Source organism: Ranitomeya imitator, chromosome 9 (assembly GCF_032444005.1).
Source record: "Ranitomeya imitator isolate aRanImi1 chromosome 9, aRanImi1.pri, whole genome shotgun sequence".
NCBI lineage: Eukaryota > Metazoa > Chordata > Amphibia > Anura > Dendrobatidae > Ranitomeya > Ranitomeya imitator.
In genome coordinates, this window is record NC_091290.1 from 119,176,341 (window position 1) to 119,194,257 (window position 17,917).

At 52.1% G+C, this 17,917-nt stretch overlaps 1 protein-coding gene across 2 annotated transcripts in view; it reads right to left on the minus strand.

The window, feature by feature from the left end:
* GNAO1 (G protein subunit alpha o1) overlaps positions 1-17,917 on the minus strand; it is a 220,198-nt gene that overhangs the window by 57,453 nt on the left and 144,828 nt on the right. For both annotated transcript variants that reach the window (XM_069738717.1, XM_069738718.1), the window contains exon 5: positions 16,242-16,370. In XM_069738717.1, coding sequence (XP_069594818.1) covers positions 16,242-16,370 — 129 coding nt within the window. The remainder of the gene's footprint in view (positions 1-16,241; positions 16,371-17,917) is intronic.

The window sequence follows — 17,917 nt, forward strand, 5'->3', positions numbered from 1 at the left end:
CTTTTCATCTTGCTAACAGTCATTATATGTGGGGGTCTGCCTTTTCCTTTGGGGTATTTCTCTGAGGCAAGTCAGGCTTGTTTTTCTATCTTCAGGCTAGTCAGCTCCTCAGGCTGTGCCGAGTTGCATAGGTAGTGTCAGGCGCAATCCACAGCTGCCTTTAGTTGTGTTTAGGATAGGTTCAGGTATTGCGGTCTACAGAGATTCCACGTCTCAGAGCTCGTTCTATTGTTTTTTGGGTTATTGTCAGATCACTGTATGTGCTCTGATTGCTGGCACACTGTGTCACTGGATTGCCTACATAACAGGACCCAGGCTAGAATGGATGGGCTCCTGGTAGGGGACCCAGGCTAGAATGGATGGGCTCCTGGTAGGGGACCCAGGCTAGAATGGATGGGCTCCTGGTAGGGGACCCAGGCTAGAATGGATGGGCTCCTGGTAGGGGACCCAGGCTAGAATGGCTGGGCTCCTGGTAGGGGGCCCAGGCTAGAATGAATGGGCTCCTGGTAGGGGGCCCAGGCTAGAATGGATGGGCTCCTGGTAGGGGGCCCAGGCTAGAATGGATGGGCTCCTGGTAGGGGGCCCAGGCTAGAATGGATGGGCTCCTGGTAGGGGGCCCAGGCTAGAATGGATGGGCTCCAGGTAGGGGACCCAGGCTAGAATGGATGGGCTCCTGGTAGGGGGCCCAGGCTAGAATGGATGGCTCCTGGTAGGGGGCCCAGGCTAGAATGGATGGGCTCCTGGTAGGGGACCCAGGCTAGAATGGATGGGCTCCTGGTAGGGGACCCAGGCTAGAATGGATGGGCTCCTGGTAGGGGACCCAGGCTAGAATGGATGGGCTCCTGGTAGGGGACCCAGGCTAGAATGGATGGGCTCCTGGTAGGGGACGAAGGCTAGAATGGATGGGCTCCTGGTAGGGGGCCCAGGCTAGAATGGATGGGCTCCTGGTAGGGGGCCCAGGCTAGAATGGATGGGCTCCTGGTAGGGGGCCCAGGCTAGAATGGATGGGCTCCTGGTAGGGGGCCCAGGCTAGAATGGATGGGCTCCTGGTAGGGGACCCAGGCTAGAATGGATGGGCTCCAGGTAGGGGACCCAGGCTAGAATGGATGGGCTCCAGGTAGGGGACCCAGGCTAGAATGGATGGGCTCCTGGTAGGGGGCCCAGGCTAGAATGGATGGCTCCTGGTAGGGGGCCCAGGCTAGAATGGATGGGCTCCAGGTAGGGGACCAAGGCTAGAATGGATGGGCTCCTGGTAGGTGACCCAGGCTAGAATGGATGGGCTCCTGGTAGGGGACCCAGGCTAGAATGGATGAGCTCCTGGTAGGGGACCCAGGCTAGAATGGATGGGCTCCTGGTAGGGGACCCAGGCTAGAATGGATGGGCTCCTGGTAGGGGACCCAGGCTGGAAAGGATGGGCTCCTGGTAGGGGACCCAGGCTAGAATGGATGGGCTCCTGGTAGGGGGCCCAGGCTAGAATGGATTGGCTCCTTTTAGGGGACCCAGGCTAGAATGGATGGGCTCCTGGTAGGGGACCCAGGCTAGAATGGATGGGCTCCTGGTAGGGGACCCAGGCTAGAATGGATGGGCTCCTGGTAGGGGACCCAGGCTAGAATGGATGGGCTCCTGGTAGGGGGCCCAGGCTAGAATGGATGGCTCCTGGTAGGGGGCCCAGGCTAGAATGGATGGGCTCCTGGTAGGGGACCCAGGCTAGAATGGATGGGCTCCTGGTAGGGGACCCAGGCTAGAATGGATGGGCTCCTGGTAGGGGACCCAGGCTAGAATGGATGGGCTCCTGGTAGGGGACCCAGGCTAGAATGGATGGGCTCCTGGTAGGGGACGAAGGCTAGAATGGATGGGCTCCTGGTAGGGGGCCCAGGCTAGAATGGATGGGCTCCTGGTAGGGGGCCCAGGCTAGAATGGATGGGCTCCTGGTAGGGGGCCCAGGCTAGAATGGATGGGCTCCTGGTAGGGGGCCCAGGCTAGAATGGATGGGCTCCTGGTAGGGGACCCAGGCTAGAATGGATGGGCTCCAGGTAGGGGACCCAGGCTAGAATGGATGGGCTCCAGGTAGGGGACCCAGGCTAGAATGGATGGGCTCCTGGTAGGGGGCCCAGGCTAGAATGGATGGCTCCTGGTAGGGGGCCCAGGCTAGAATGGATGGGCTCCAGGTAGGGGACCAAGGCTAGAATGGATGGGCTCCTGGTAGGTGACCCAGGCTAGAATGGATGGGCTCCTGGTAGGGGACCCAGGCTAGAATGGATGAGCTCCTGGTAGGGGACCCAGGCTAGAATGGATGGGCTCCTGGTAGGGGACCCAGGCTAGAATGGATGGGCTCCTGGTAGGGGACCCAGGCTGGAAAGGATGGGCTCCTGGTAGGGGACCCAGGCTAGAATGGATGGGCTCCTGGTAGGGGGCCCAGGCTAGAATGGATTGGCTCCTTTTAGGGGACCCAGGCTAGAATGGATGGGCTCCTGGTAGGGGACCCAGGCTAGAATGGATGGGCTCCTGGTAGGGGACCCAGGCTAGAATGGATGGGCTCCTGGTAGGGGACCCAGGCTAGAATGGATGGGCTCCTGGTAGGGGACCCAGGCTAGAATGGATGGGCTCCTGGTAGGGGGCCCAGGCTAGAATGGATGGGCTCCTGGTAGGGGGCCCAGGCTAGAATGGATGGGCTCCTGGTAGGGGGCCCAGGCTAGAATGGATGGGCTCCTGGTAGGGGGCCCAGGCTAGAATGGATGGGCTCCTGGTAGGGGGCCCAGGCTAGAATGGATGGGCTCCTGGTAGGGGGCCCAGGCTAGAATGGATGGGCTCCTGGTAGGGGGCCCAGGCTAGAAGGGATGGGCTCCTGGTAGGGGACGAAGGCTAGAATGGATGGGCTCCTGGTAGGGGACGAAGGCTAGAATGGATGGGCTCCTGGTAGGGGACGAAGGCTAGAATGGATGGGCTCCTGGTAGGGGGCCCAGGCTAGAATGGATGGGCTCCTGGTAGGGGGCCCAGGCTAGAATGGATGGGCTCCTGGTAGGGGGCCCAGGCTAGAATGGATGGGCTCCTGGTAGGGGGCCCAGGCTAGAATGGATGGGCTCCTGGTAGGGGACCCAGGCTAGAATGGATGGGCTCCTGGTAGGGGACCCAGGCTAGAATGGATGGGATCCTGGTAGGGGGCCCAGGCTAGAATGGATGGGCTCCTGGTAGGGGGCCCAGGCTAGAATGGATGGGCTCCTGGTAGGGGGCCCAGGCTAGAATGGATGGGCTCCTGGTAGGGGGCCCAGGCTAGAATGGATGGGCTCCTGGTAGGGGGCCCAGGCTAGAATGGATGGGCTCCAGGTAGGGGACCCACGCTAGAATGGATGGGATCCTGGTAGGGGACCCAGGCTAGAATGGATGGGCTCCTGGTAGGGGACGAAGGCTAGAATGGATGGGCTCCTGGTAGGGGACCCAGGCTAGAATGGATGGGCTCCTGGTAGGGGACGAAGGCTAGAATGGATGGGCTCCTGGTAGGGGGCCCAGGCTAGAATGGATGGGCTCCTGGTAGGGGGCCCAGGCTAGAATGGATGGGCTCCTGGTAGGGGGCCGAGGCTAGAATGGATGTGCTCCTGGTAGGGGGCCCAGGCTAGAATGGATGGGCTCCAGGTAGGGGACCCACGCTAGAATGGATGGGATCCTGGTAGGGGACCCAGGCTAGAATGGATGGGCTCCTGGTAGGGGACCCAGGCTAGAATGGATGGGCTCCTGGTAGGGGGCCCAGGCTAGAATGGATGGGCTCCTGGTAGGGGGCCCAGGCTAGAATGGATGGGCTCCTGGTAGGGGGTCCAGGCTAGAATGGATGGGCTCCTGGTAGGGGACCCAGGCTAGAATGGATGGGCTCCTAGTAGGGGACCCAGGCTAGAATGGATGGGCTCCTGGTAGGGGACCCAGGCTAGAATGGATGGGCTCCTGGTAGAGGACCCAGGCTAGAATGGATGGGCTCCTGGTAGAGGACCCAGGCTAGAATGGATGGGCTCCTGGTAGGGGACCCAGGCAAGAATGGATGGGCTCCTGGTAGGGGACCCAGGCTAGAATGGATGGGCTCCTGGTAGGGGACCCAGGCTAGAATGGATGGGCTCCTGGTAGGGGACCCAGGCTAGAATGGATGGGCTCCTGGTAGGGGACCCAGGCTAGAATGGATGGGCTCCTGGTAGGTGACCCAGGCTAGAATGGATGGGCTCCTGGTAGGGGACCCAGGCTAGAATGGATGGGCTCCTGGTAGGGGGCCCAGGCTAGAATGGATGGGCTCCTGGTAGGGGGCCCAGGCTAGAATGGATGGGCTCCTGGTAGGGGGCCCAGGCTAGAATGGATGGGCTCCTGGTAGGGGGCCCAGGCTAGAATGGATGGGATCCTGGTAGGGGGCCCAGGCTAGAATGGATGGGCTCCTGGTAGGGGACCCAGGCTTGAATGGATTGGATGGGCTCCTGGTAGGGGACCCAGGCTAGAATGGATGGGCTCCTGGTAGGGGACCCAGGCTAGAATGGATGGGCTCCTGGTAGGGGACCCAGGCTAGAATGGATGGGCTCCTGGTAGGGGACGAAGGCTAGAATGGATGGGCTCCTGGTAGGGGACCCAGGCTAGAATGGATGGGCTCGTAGGGGACGCAGGCTAGAATGGATGGGCTCCTGGTAGGGGACGCAGGCTAGAATGGATGGGCTCCTGGTAGGGGACGAAGGCTAAAATGGATGGGCTCCTGGTAGGGAACGCAGGCTAGAATGGATGGGCTCCTGGTAGGGGACCCAGGCTAGAATGGATGGGCTCCTGGTAGGGGACCCAGACTAGAATGGATGGGCTCCTGGTAGGGGACCCAGGCTAGAATGGATGGGCTCCTGGTAGGGGACCCAGGCTAGAATGGATGGGCTCCAGGTAGGGGACCCAGGCTAGAATGGATGGGCTCCTGGTAGGGGACCCAGGCTAGAATGGATGGGCTCCTGGTAGGGGACCCAGGCTAGAATGGATGGGCTCCAGGTAGGGGACCCAGGCTAGAATGGATGGGCTCCTGGTAGGGGACCCAGGCTAGAATGGATGGGCTCCTGGTAGGGGACCCAGGCTAGAATGGATGGGCTCCTGGTAGGGGACCCAGGCTAGAATGGATGGGCTCCAGGTAGGGGACCCAGGCTAGAATGGATGGGCTCCTGGTAGGGGGCCCAGGCTAGAATGGATGGGCTCCTGGTAGGGGGCCCAGGCTAGAATGGATGGGCTCCTGGTAGGGGGCCCAGGCTAGAAGGGATGGGCTCCTGGTAGGGGACTCAGGCTAGAATGGATGGGCTCCTGGTAGGGGGCCCAGGCTAGAATGGATGGGCTCCTGGTAGGGGACCCAGGCTAGAATGGATGGGCTCCTGGTAGGGGGCCCAGGCTAGAATGGATGGGCTCCTGGTAGGGGGCCCAGGCTAGAATGGATGGGCTCCTGGTAGGGGGCCCAGGCTAGAATGGATGGGCTCCTGGTCGGGGGCCCAGTGTTATGATCAGGTGGCCTTGGAGCAGCATGAAATGACGTTCGCTGGAGCAGTGGTAACTTTACTGACCGCAACCCCTGATCCTATCACCGCAACTAGAAGTAGCCGTGGGGCGTGCCTAACCAGACCTAGACACCTCGACACAGCCTAAGGACTAAATATCCCTAAAGATGGAAATAGGAAAACTCTCTTGCCTCAGAGTAGACCCCCAAAGGATAGGTAGCCCCCCACAAATAATGACTGTGAGTAGGAGAGGAAAAGACACACGTAGACAGAGAACAGGGATAAGCAAAGGAGGCCACTTCTACATAGATAGGAAAGGATAGTACAGGATACTATGCGGTCAGCATAAAACACTACAAAATATCCACAGCAGAAAAATACAAAAACTCCACTACCTAACTAAAGATGAGGAGAGTATATCTGCGACTCCAGCGAGTCCAACTAGACTGAGAAAAACAACAGGCACAGTCTAGCAGGAACAAAATAGAAACAAGATAAGCACAGAAAATAAACACACAGCAGTGTGTCTAAAAAAATGAAGAAAACACTTATCTTAGCTGAATTGGCAGCAAGCAGGAGGGGCCAGGCAGAGGACCAACACTTCCAAAGGAACATTGACTACTGGCAAGGACTAATGAGTCCTGCACAGCTATATACCCCAGTCCGAATTGCAATTAGCAGAAACACCTGTCCAAGACTGCTGCTCAGGAATAACTGGATTACCATCAACAACCACCGGAGGGAGCCCAAGAGCAGAATTCACAACAGTACCCCTTCCTTGAGGAGGGGTCACCAAACCCTCACCAGAGCCCCCAGGCCGGTCAGGACGAGCAAGATGAAAGGCACGAACCAAATCAGCGGCATGGACATCAGAGGCCGAAACCCAAGAATTATCCTCCTGGCCATAACCCTTCCATTTGACAAGGTACTGAAGCTTCCGCCTCGAAAAATGAGAATCCAAAATCTTCTCAACCACATATTCCAACTCCCCATCGACCAACACAGGGGCCGGAGGATCAACAGAGGGAACAACGGGCTCTACATATTTCCGCAACAAAGATCTATGGAAGACATTATGGATAGCAAAAGAGGCCGAAAGCGCCAGACGAAAAGACACCGGATTAATAATCTCAGAAATCCTATAAGGACCAATAAACCGAGGCTTAAACTTAGGAGAAGAAACCTTCATAGGAACATGACGGGAAGATAACCAAACCAGATCCCCAACCCGAAGCCGGGAACCAACACAGCGATGTCGGTTAGCAAAACGTTGAGCCTCCTCCTGAGACAACACCAAATTGTCCACCACCTGAGCCCAAATCTGCTGCAACCTGTCAACCACAGAATCCACACCAGGAAAGTCAGAAGACTCAACCTGCCCAGAAGAAAAACGAGGATGAAAACCAAAATTACAAAAAAAAAGGCGAAACCAAAGTAGCCGAACTAGCCCGATTATTAAGGGCAAACTCGGCCAATGGCAAAAAAGCCACCCAATCATCCTGATCAGCAGACACAAAGCATCTCAAATAAGTCTCCAAAGTCTGATTAGTACGCTCGGTCTGGCCATTTGTCTGAGGATGAAATGCAGAAGAAAAAGACAAATCAATGCCCAGCCTAGCACAAAAGGCCCGCCAAAACCTAGAGACAAACTGGGAACCTCTGTCGGACACAATATTCTCAGGAATACCATGCAAACGGACCACATGCTGAAAAAACAACGGAACCAAATCAGAAGAAGAAGGCAATTTAGGCAAAGGCACCAAATGAACCATCTTAGAGAATCGGTCACAAACAACCCAGATAACCGACATCCTCTGGGAAACAGGAAGATCGGAAATAAAATCCATAGAAATATGCGTCCAGGGCCTCTCAGGGACCGGCAATGGCAAAAGCAACCCACTAGCACGGGAGCAACAAGGCTTGGCCCGCGCACAAGTCCCACAGGACAGCACAAAAAAACGCACATCACGCGATAAAGAAGGCCACCTAAAGGACCTACCAACCAAGTCTCTGGTACCAAAAATGCCAGGATGACCAGCCAACACAGAACAGTGAACCTCAGAAATCACTCTACTAGTCCATCTGTCAGGAACAAACAGCTTCCCCACAGGACAACGATCAGGTTTGTCAGCCTAAAATTTCTGAAGAACCCGTCGTAAATCAGGAGAAACGGCAGAAAGGACCACCCCTTCCTTCAAAATACCGACTGGTTCCAAGACCTCAGGAGAATCAGGCAAAAATCTCCTAGAGAGGGCATCAGCCTTAATATTCTTAGAACCCGGAAGGTACGAGACCACGAAATCAAAACGAGAAAAAAACATGGACCATCGAGCCTGTCTAGGATTCAACCGTTTGGCAGACTCAAGGTAAATCAGATTCTTATGATCGGTCAAGACCACAATACGGCGGGGGCGTGGCCTAGCGACGAATGTGAGCGGACGTGCGAAGGGTCTCTCTCCCTGCACCGCTCCTTAAACCTACCCTTTCAGGCGCCGCCGAACGCCGAAAACCGGGCAGAGGGACCCCGCAAGTCCCCGGCGAGGGGAAGAAGGCTCCGGAGTTGATAAGCGGTGAGGAGCGGAGATGCCGCGCCGCAAACAGTCGGCGCCTGCAGCCGGCGCGAAAATTCAAGATGGCGCCGTGGCCGAGGAGGAGGCGGCCAGGGCCAGCGCTACATACCGCCGGAGGCTGGAGGTAATAGCCCGGCTGGAGCGATTTGCCCGCACGGAGGAGGGGGGAGCCCTGTTGCTGGGTCCAGAGGGACTTGAGGTGGAGGAAGCCCTGATGAGGCAAGAAAGTGGAGGGGACGCTGGGACCGGTGAAGTGGAGGTGCAATGTTCCCCAGGGAGGGCGCAGGGAGCGCACAGTGCAGAAAGTGTGACACCTGCTGCTAGCCCTGTGCAGACCAATGACTCTGATGTGGTACAGCAGCCAAGGATGGGGGAACCAACACTGCAGGACATTTTCTCTGTCGTTATTCACTGCAAATCTGCCTTGGCCGCGCTGAATCTGAGGGTGGATGATCTGACAGTTGAAATAAAGTCCCTTAACTCTGCTATGCGCAAAGTGGAGAAAAGAGTGGAGGTGGTGGAGGAGCGTGTGGGCAGTGTGGAGGATCAGACAAACGAACTGTTAAAAAGAGAAAAGAAATATATTCAACGAATTGCAGAGCTGGAATTTAAGACAGACGATTTGGAAAACCGATCTCGGAGAAACAATTTAAGAATAATTGGGGTGCCGGAGAAGGTGGAGGGAAATAATTCCACAGAATATATTGAGGCATGGCTCAAGAACTCGGTGGGAGGAGCAGACCTTACCAAACATTTCTCGGTGGAAAGGGCTCATCGGGTCCCCACTCGCCCTCTGCCGCCCGGCTCGGCCCCTCGTGCCATATTGGCAAAAATTCTGGACTACCGGGATCGGGAGACTTTACTGAGAAAGGCCAGGCTGAGTGATGGCCTGAGCATAAATGGGAATCGGATCTCCATTTATCCGGACTACTCGGCATCGGTGCAGAAACTTAGAATGAAGTTTGGGGAGGTCAAGCGACGGCTCCGTGAACTGGACCTAAAATATTCAATGCTCTACCCAGCTAAGCTTAGGGTGGTGGCGCTGGACCGTGTTCAATTTTTTCAAAATCCGGAGGAGGCGATGCAATGGCTGGACACCAACGCCAAGAAGATTGGCACTGAGCGGAACCGTTAAGACTGTTTCGGAAGGATTGTGACTCTGCTGGTTCAGCCTCTCTTCGTTGGAGGGGTCCTTTCTGAATGTTACTGTTGCAGATGGTTCAACTGCACCTAACGTTTACAGTATTATGTTCGGCGGCGTAATGAATATTTCATATTGGTCGCGGTGTGGGGGGAAGAGATGGACGGCAAAAGACTTAGTTCTAGGGTATACTAAGTGCCCTCGGTTCTCATATAGAGAAAGAAAGTTCGGAGTATCTGAGTTATCTTGAGTTTTAGATGGGGAAGGTTGGGTTAGTTGTTGGGATGGGGGGTGGGAAGGGGGGGGAGGAGGGCATTGGGGGAGACCTGGGAGAGACGATTCTTATTTTATACCTTTTTCTAAGGAAATGGGAGGGAAGGTTAATATTATAAGTTGGAATGTTAGGGGGCTAGCGGACGCTACTAAACGTGCGGCAATATTTCAGTACTTGGTGAAACAGAGGCCCTCGGTGATATGCCTGCAAGAAACTCACTTGGTGGAGGAAAAAGTAGATATGTTACAGAAAAAATGGGTGCGCAGGGCATATCACTCGACTTTCTCTAATTATGCAAGGGGGGTTTCTGTTTTGATCCATACTAGTACTCCATTTGAGGAAGTTGAGGTTAAAATTGATAAAGATGGTCAGTATGTCCTTTTGGTGTGTAAAATTCTTAACCGTATGATCTGCATTGTTTCAATATATATACCCCCGCCGTATTCTGGTAAGAAAATCCAAGAGATTTTGGAGCATATGAGAGGGTGGGTCGGGGTTCCTCTTCTGGTGGTTGGAGATGTGAACAATATTGCTGACGACCATTGGGATAAGAGTAATCACGCTCCGCTACGTAGGGACGGTAATGGCACTCCTTTTGGGAATTACCTTAGAGAAATAGGCTGGATTGACTTATGGCGGGTTCGAAACGCTAATACTTATTCTTATTCCTGTTACTCGACCACGTATGGTTCTATGTCTCGTATCGATGTCGCCATGGGCAATGATGGGATGAACGAATTGTTAAGTGAGGTGGAATATAATCCCAGGATTCTATCAGATCATAGTCCAGTTCGGGTCTCATTAAAATTATCTGAACAGGTTGGTTCACGGAAGATGGGATGGAAGGTTCACCCCTCCTGGTTACAACTCTTGGACATGGAAAGGGTGGGGGCTGAAATAGAGGAGTTTTTTAGGATTATTGACGGGAGTGCGGAATGCCACGTAGTATGGGATACCATGAAGGCGTATTTAAGGGGGATTCTGTTTCGTGACATTTCACGACACAAGACTAGGACTAGAGTACAGGATCAAGCTATTCTGGAAGAACTGAAGGCAGCTGAGGCAGCATTGGGGGCCCATTGTACTAAGGAGTCTCAGAGTCGGATGAGGAAGGCCCAAGAGGAGGTCAATCAATTATATTTGAGAAGGGCGGAGAGATTGCGGGCCTTTCAAAAAGCGTCTTTCTATTCAGAGGGGGAAAAGGTGGGGCATTTACTTTCGGTAGTGGCGTCTGCACAGAGGGACTCCTCTCATGTCTACTCCATTAGGAGGGAAGATGGAATATTGGTTACTCAGGGGGAGCAGATTTTGGAAGTGTTTAGGAAATTCTACAATAAACTATATACTTCAAGTGTGGACAGGGGGGCTGAGGACATGACGGGCTACTTGGAGGGGATTGACCTGCCTAGGTTGAGCAAAGAAGACTGTGAGTTGTTGGAGGAGCCGATTGGGGAGGAAGAATTGGGGGCCGCTTTGGCGGGGGTTGCTGGGGGTAGGGCTCCGGGGGCGGATGGTATTCCAGCTGAGATGTACAAGGTATTGAAAGAAACTTTGTTGGCCAAACTGTCGGAGGTGTATAATAGGTCATTGGAAAGAGGGGAGTTACCTGTTTCAATGAGAGAGGCTATCGTGGTCGTTATCCCTAAGGCCGACAAGGACCCACAATTACCAGAATCCTATAGACCAATCTCACTTTTGACGGCTGACATTAAGATACTGGCAAAAGCTCTGGCAAACAGGTTATCTAGGGTGATTGATAGCCTGGTTCACCCGGATCAGTCAGGCTTTATGCCCAATAAATCAACGGCACTTAATCTGAGAAGGTTATTTTTAAATTTGCAAATCCCTTCTGACAATGTTGGCAAACGGATTGTGGTATCCTTGGACGCTCATAAGGCTTTTGATTGCGTGGAGTGGAGTTATTTGTGGTCAGTACTGGAACGAATGGGGTTTGGACCTAAATTTATCTCATGGGTGCGGCTGTTGTACTCTTCTCCGGTGGCCAAAATTAGAGTGAATGACGCTCTCTCTGAGACTTTCTCTTTATCTAGAGGTACTAGACAGGGCTGCCCTCTGTCCCCGCTGCTCTTCGCCTTGGCGGTGGAACCCCTTGCCGCAAAGATCAGAGGGTCCCGGGAGGTGAAGGGTTTTATGTACGGGGAGGCGGAAGAAAAAGTAGCGTTATACGCTGATGATATCCTGCTCTTCTTGGAGGATTCCGAGGGGACCTTGGTAAAGACGGAGGCCATTATTGAGGAATTCGGGAGTTATTCGGGCTTAAGGATCAATTGGGACAAATCGAATATGATGTTGATAGATGGGGATAGTGGGGACGGTGATGGGGGGGACTCTGTCACAAGGTTGAGGCTAGTTGAGAAATTTAAGTACTTGGGGATTCAGATCGCACTCCCTCTGACTAGCTTTGAGGAACTGAATTTGGCACCTCTTCTGCGTAAGATACGTACCAAGGTCCAGGCGTGGAAAAAGCTACACTTATCGGTAATTGGTAGGATAAACCTGATAAAGATGATTGTGATGCCGCAGTTACTCTATGTGTTGCACAATTCCCCTATATGGATATCGCAGAATAGGTTTCGGAGGATTAGATCTTTGTTTGGTGAGCTGATCTGGGGTGGGAAGAGCCCCAGATTTAAACAGGAAACCCTACAGAGACCAAAGACGGAGGGAGGGGTGGCATTGCCCAATCCGTGGTTGTATTTTTTGGCCTCACAGTGTCAGCATTTCAAGGGATGGGGAGATGGGTCAGGTGGGATGCGGGCACCTTGCAGCCTGAGATCATTGATTGGGACAAAGGTGTTGAGTGAGGGCCTAGAGGGGGGACATTTCCGTGAGAAAGGTTCCAAATTTTGCACTGTAAGGCTCATTCAAAAGGTGTGGGATAAAGTTAAAGGAATTAGGGGTGTACGGGCACTCACTAGATTCTCACCCATTTGGAACAACTGTGTCCTACAGGAGTTTAGACAGATGGAGGGATTTCATATTTGGAGGGAGGCAGGCATTTCTCGGATGGGCCAGATTCTACATCAGGGTAGAATTAGAGACTTTGGGATATTGCAGGAAGAATTTTTACTCCCGGAGTCTGAGATGTACCAATACCGTCGTCTTTCTCATGCGTACCGGGCACAGTGTAAGAGAGGGCCTGTTGAAATCCAGGTGGATCTTATGCTGGATTTTATCCTTGAAGGGGGAGGCACGAAGGGGGTGATTTCGGGAATATATGAATTCCTTCTATTTTCTTTTCTGGCGGAGCACCCTATTAGAGCAAGGGCGAAATGGGAGGCTGACCTGGGGGCGATTGATGATGACCGATGGGAATCAGTATTGGATTATGTGCCCAGGATATCAATGAGTGAGCCTGGTAGGCTGTCACAATTATTTGTCATTCATAGGGCTTACAGAACCCCAGACATGTTGTTTAAAGCCGGATTAAGGCCTAATTCAGAATGCCCTAGATGCTCGCAGTCCGAAGCGGGCATCCTTCATATGTTGTGGCAGTGCCCCAGGCTGTCCTCCTTCTGGGTGGTGGTGTTGAATAAAGTGGGTTTGGCATATAGTTGTAATGTGCCTCGGGATCCTCTGGTATGTGTTTTGGGCTATGTGGAGGAGGTAATAACTGATAAGCTGTATAAAACGGTTATAGCTAGACTGTTATTTATTGCGCGAAAGTTGATCGCCAAATTCTGGATTAGGGAAGAGCCACCAACAAGGAGAGACTTTATGAAGCAAGTGGACCATATCATTGCTTTGGAGAAGAGTATCTATGTTAGGAGGAACAAGATGGACCTCTTTGACAGGTTGTGGAGCCCGTGGCTTGAATCAATGTGACCTGAAGACCTTTTGCCCCTATGGAAATATTTTTTTTTTTTTTTTTTTTGACAAGTCATCTTCCTCTTCTTGTACTTTTGTATGTGATAATTTAGTGGGGGATGACTCTTGACTGGTCTCTAGTGGGTGGGGGGAAGGGGGGTGGGAGTTTGGTTCGGGACTAAATAAGTTTTCTAACAAAAAAAAAAAAGTATTGTGTATTTCTATATTGCTGAAAACAAACTATTCCTTTTATTGTTTATGCACAATTTTGATGGTTTAATAAAAATATCTGATTCAAAAAAAGACCACAATACGGTGCTTAGCTCCTTCAAGCCAATGTCGCCACTCCTCAAACGCCCACTTCATAGCCAACAACTCCCGATTGCCGACATCATAATTGCGTTCAGCAGGCGAAAACTTACGGGAAAAGAAGGCACACGGTTTCATTAAGGAACCAACAGGATCCCTCTGAGACAAAACAGCTCCTGTCCCAATCTCAGAAGCGTCAACCTCAACCTGAAATGGAAGAGAAACATCCGGTTGACGCAACACAGGAGCAGAAGTAAAACGACGTTTAAGTTCCTGAAAGACAGAGACAGCCGCACGGGACCAATTCGCCACATCAGCGCCCTTCTTCGTCAAATCAGTCAAGGGTTTAACCACGCTGGAAAAATTAGCAATGAAACGGCGATAAAAATTAGCAAAACCCCAAAATTTCTGAAGGCTCTTCACGGATGTGGGCTGAATCCAATCATGAATGGCCTGAACCTTAACCGGATAAAATACCATTGCAAACCAGTAAACAGCTATTTGAAGCTGCTGGCTTCTCTGGAGTCCCACCAGCCTCAAGATATAGGATCCTCCAGAGACTGCCGTTGTGCATAAACTTACTATTTGGCCGCCCCCAAACAGTGCTCACAAGCAGACACGGCTGCAGTTGGCCCAGACATACATGAAGACGAATTTTAAAACAGTCTTCTTTAATGATGAGTGCCATGCAACCCTGGATGGTCCAGATGGATGGAGTAGTGGATGGTTGGTGGATGGCCACCATGTCCCAACAAGGCTGCGACGTCAGCAAGGATCATGTTTTGGGCTGTAATCATGGGGAAAGAGCTGGTAGGCTGCTTTAGGGTTCCCAAAAGTGTGAAAATGACCTCAGCAAAGTATAGAGTTTATGACTGACAACTTTCGTCCGTGGCACAAAAAGAAGAACCATGCCATCCAAAATCAAGTAAGCTGTGATCTGTGCAGGAGACGCTGTGCAGAGAGGGGACGAAGTAAGCTGTGACCTGTACAAGAGACACTGTGCTGAGAGGGGGATGAAGTAAGCTGTGACCTGTGCAGGGGACACTGTGCTCAAAGGGGGATGAAGTAAGCTGTGACCTGTGCAGGCGACATCGTGCAGAGAGGGGGAAGAAGTAAGCCGTGACCTGTACAAGGGACACTGTATTGAGAGGGGGATGAATTAAGCTGTGACCTGTACAGGGAACACTGTGCTCAGAGAGGGATGAAGTAAGCTGTGACCTGTACAGGGGACACAGTGCTCAGAGAGGGATGAAGCTGTGGCCTGTGCAAAGGACATCATGCAGAGAGGGTGATGAAGTAAGCTGTGACCTGTGCAAAGGACATCATGCAGAGAGGGTGATGAAGTCATCTGTAACCTGTGCAAAGAACATGCTGAGAGGGTGATGAAGTAAGCTGTGACCTGTGCAGGGAACACCGTACAGAGAGGGTGATGAAGTAAGCTGTGATCTGTGCAGGGGACACCGTACAGAGAGGGCGATGAAGTAAGCTGTAACCTGTGCAAAGGACATCATGCAGAGAGGGGGATGAAGTCAGCTGTGACCTGTGCAAAGGACATCATGCAGAGAGGGTGATGAAGTCATCTGTGACCTGTGCAGGGGACACTGTGCTCAGAGGGTGATGAAGTCATCTGTGACCTGTGCAAAGGACATCATGCAGAGAGGGTGATGAAGTAAGCTGTGACCTGTGCAAAGGACATCATGCTGAGAGGGTGATGAAGTAGGCTGTGACCTGTGCAAAGGACATCATGCAGAGAGGGGGATGAAGTTGCTGTGACCTGTGCAAAGGACATCATGCAGAGAGGGTGATGAAGTCAGCTGTGACCTGTGCAGGGGACACTGCTCAGAGGGTGATGAAGTCATCTGTAACCTGTGCAAAGAACATGCTGAGAGGGTGATGAAGTAAGCTGTGACCTGTGCAGGGAACACCGTACAGAGAGGGTGATGAAGTAAGCTGTGATCTGTGCAGGGGACACCGTACAGAGAGGGCGATGAAGTAAGCTGTAACCTGTGCAAAGGACATCATGCAGAGAGGGGGATGAAGTCAGCTGTGACCTGTGCAAAGGACATCATGCAGAGAGGGGGATGAAGTAAGCTTTGACCTGCGCAAAGGACATCATGCAGAGAGGGGGATGAAGTAAGCTTTGACCTGCGCAAAGGACATCATGCAGAGAGGGGGATGAATGTGTCTGTGACATGTGGTGATGCGCAGTAGGTACAGTGATATATGCAAGAAATCAAGATTTTTATATAATACAAAAAATACCCAATTATTTGATTAATCAGATTTGCACTGCACAAATAATAAATCAGATCTCAGTCCTGATCAGTTTCCTACTTTGATAATTAATATAACGCTGAGGCTATATGGCAACTCTTGGCTGTCAGACTGGTCATGTGGGCAAAGACTCCGCACATCGCAGGTTTCTGGGGTCACATTGCAGCCATTACAGCACCGTGACAAGCAAGTCCCAGAAGTCAGACCCGGTTGGAGATTTTGCGTCCTGCTTATCGCAGTTGTGGTACCCCGGGCCGCAATGTGACCCCATTCTCCTGCATTATTCTGCATAGAGCGGTATTTGGCCACGTGTCCGGTGTCGCCGTGTAGCCCCAACCTTAATCTCTCATTACACCACTAACCTGAAGTGAAGGTTTTTGAAGGTGAAGTGGGTTTCTACAATGCCGGTGGTCTTCACTCTGGTCCGCAGAATGTCCTGCTCTGTAGGTTGGTAGTCGGCGGCTCCGATCCGATCTAAGCTGTCTAGGTAGCTGCAATGATAAGTGTACATTTCCGTTAGGACATGGATCATAGGGGAATATAAAACCAGACTAAATCAGCAGCGTCACCTTTCTACTCCGCATCATGAATTAAATAAACCTCGGGACGTCCTCATGTGATGGGATATAAAATCTCCGCTACGACTGCTGTATCCGGCAACACGGAGACAAATGTTGGCGGAGCAGAGATTGGATTTCCTCGGCTGAGATTCATCAATATCCAAATTCCCCTCCCAAACTAACAATCCTCATATTGGCCTGCAGGTGGCACTGCTACGATTACCGTCCACAGGCTCCGGCGGAGCGGTGTTAGCAGGAGATGGGCGGGCGGCAGGCACACAGATCTAGAGGAGATGAATGTCTTTGGGCCTACATTTATGTGCATGGTGAGAAATGTAGACAATATGGCAGCCCTATGTAAAAATGACAGATTAAATCCAAATATTTATGAAATTCTAAGTCAATTCTATTTGTCTCAAGTCGATTTGCTCAAGTCTAGTAGAAATGTCTTACTATGGTGGTGCACATTCACACTGCACCGACTTCCCCTTAGGATTTATGTGATTACAAAAAAAAAAAAAAAAGCTTGGCTTCGATCAGTGGGGTTGTTAATTGTCGTCTAAGGAAGGTTCTGCAACACTGAATGCACTTGGACAAATCATCAAGATCCGCTGCTGGCAGCTCCTTTTGCAATAATGGACTAATGATGTCCCAGATGTGCTCGATGGGAGACAAGTCCGGAGATGTTGCAGGCCATGGCAGCATGTTTAATATCACAGTAGTACGAGCAGACATGAGGCCTGGCACAGTTGTGTTGAAAAACGGCTCCTGGGACACTTTGGAAAAATGGCCGTACTGTTGGTTACACAACCAAAGCCAATGTTATGTGGAGCTGTAAGTGTACCTGGATTGCTGCTTAAAGAGCTAACATACATTATGCCACCCCACACCATAATATTGGAAGTGGGACCGGTGTGACATGCCCTCATGGAGGTCTCTACATGGCAATGCCCACATGGTTTTCTCACATTAGATTGGCACGTAGTGATATAAACTGCAAGTGATAGCACACATCATACACCAAGTCTACGGTGTCCAACCATCAGCACAACATTGGGCTACGAGCCAGACGTCCGGCTACAGGTGGACATTGACCTCCGGCCACCGATCTTGGGGCAGAGCAAGACGGCCATGGAGGCTGGAATGGAGTTCTGTCCTCTTCACTGATCAGTCCCGCTTTGGTCGTGGACAGCAGGAGTTTGGTCTGGAGACTACATGGGCAAAGTCAAGACGCGGCCTTCACTAGGGAATTTGAAAATGTCTCAGGAGCCATTTTTGAAGACAAGAAGGCCAGGCCATATGTTGCTGACAGTACTGTGAGCCGCCTGTGTGGCTTTAATGTGCTACAATGACCTGCAGCATCTCTGGACTTTCTCCAATTGAGCACATCTGGGAAGTCATTGATGGGCAATTCCTAAGGGAGCTGCCAGCAGCGGACCTTGATGACTTGCCCACGTGGATTCAGCATGGCAGAACCT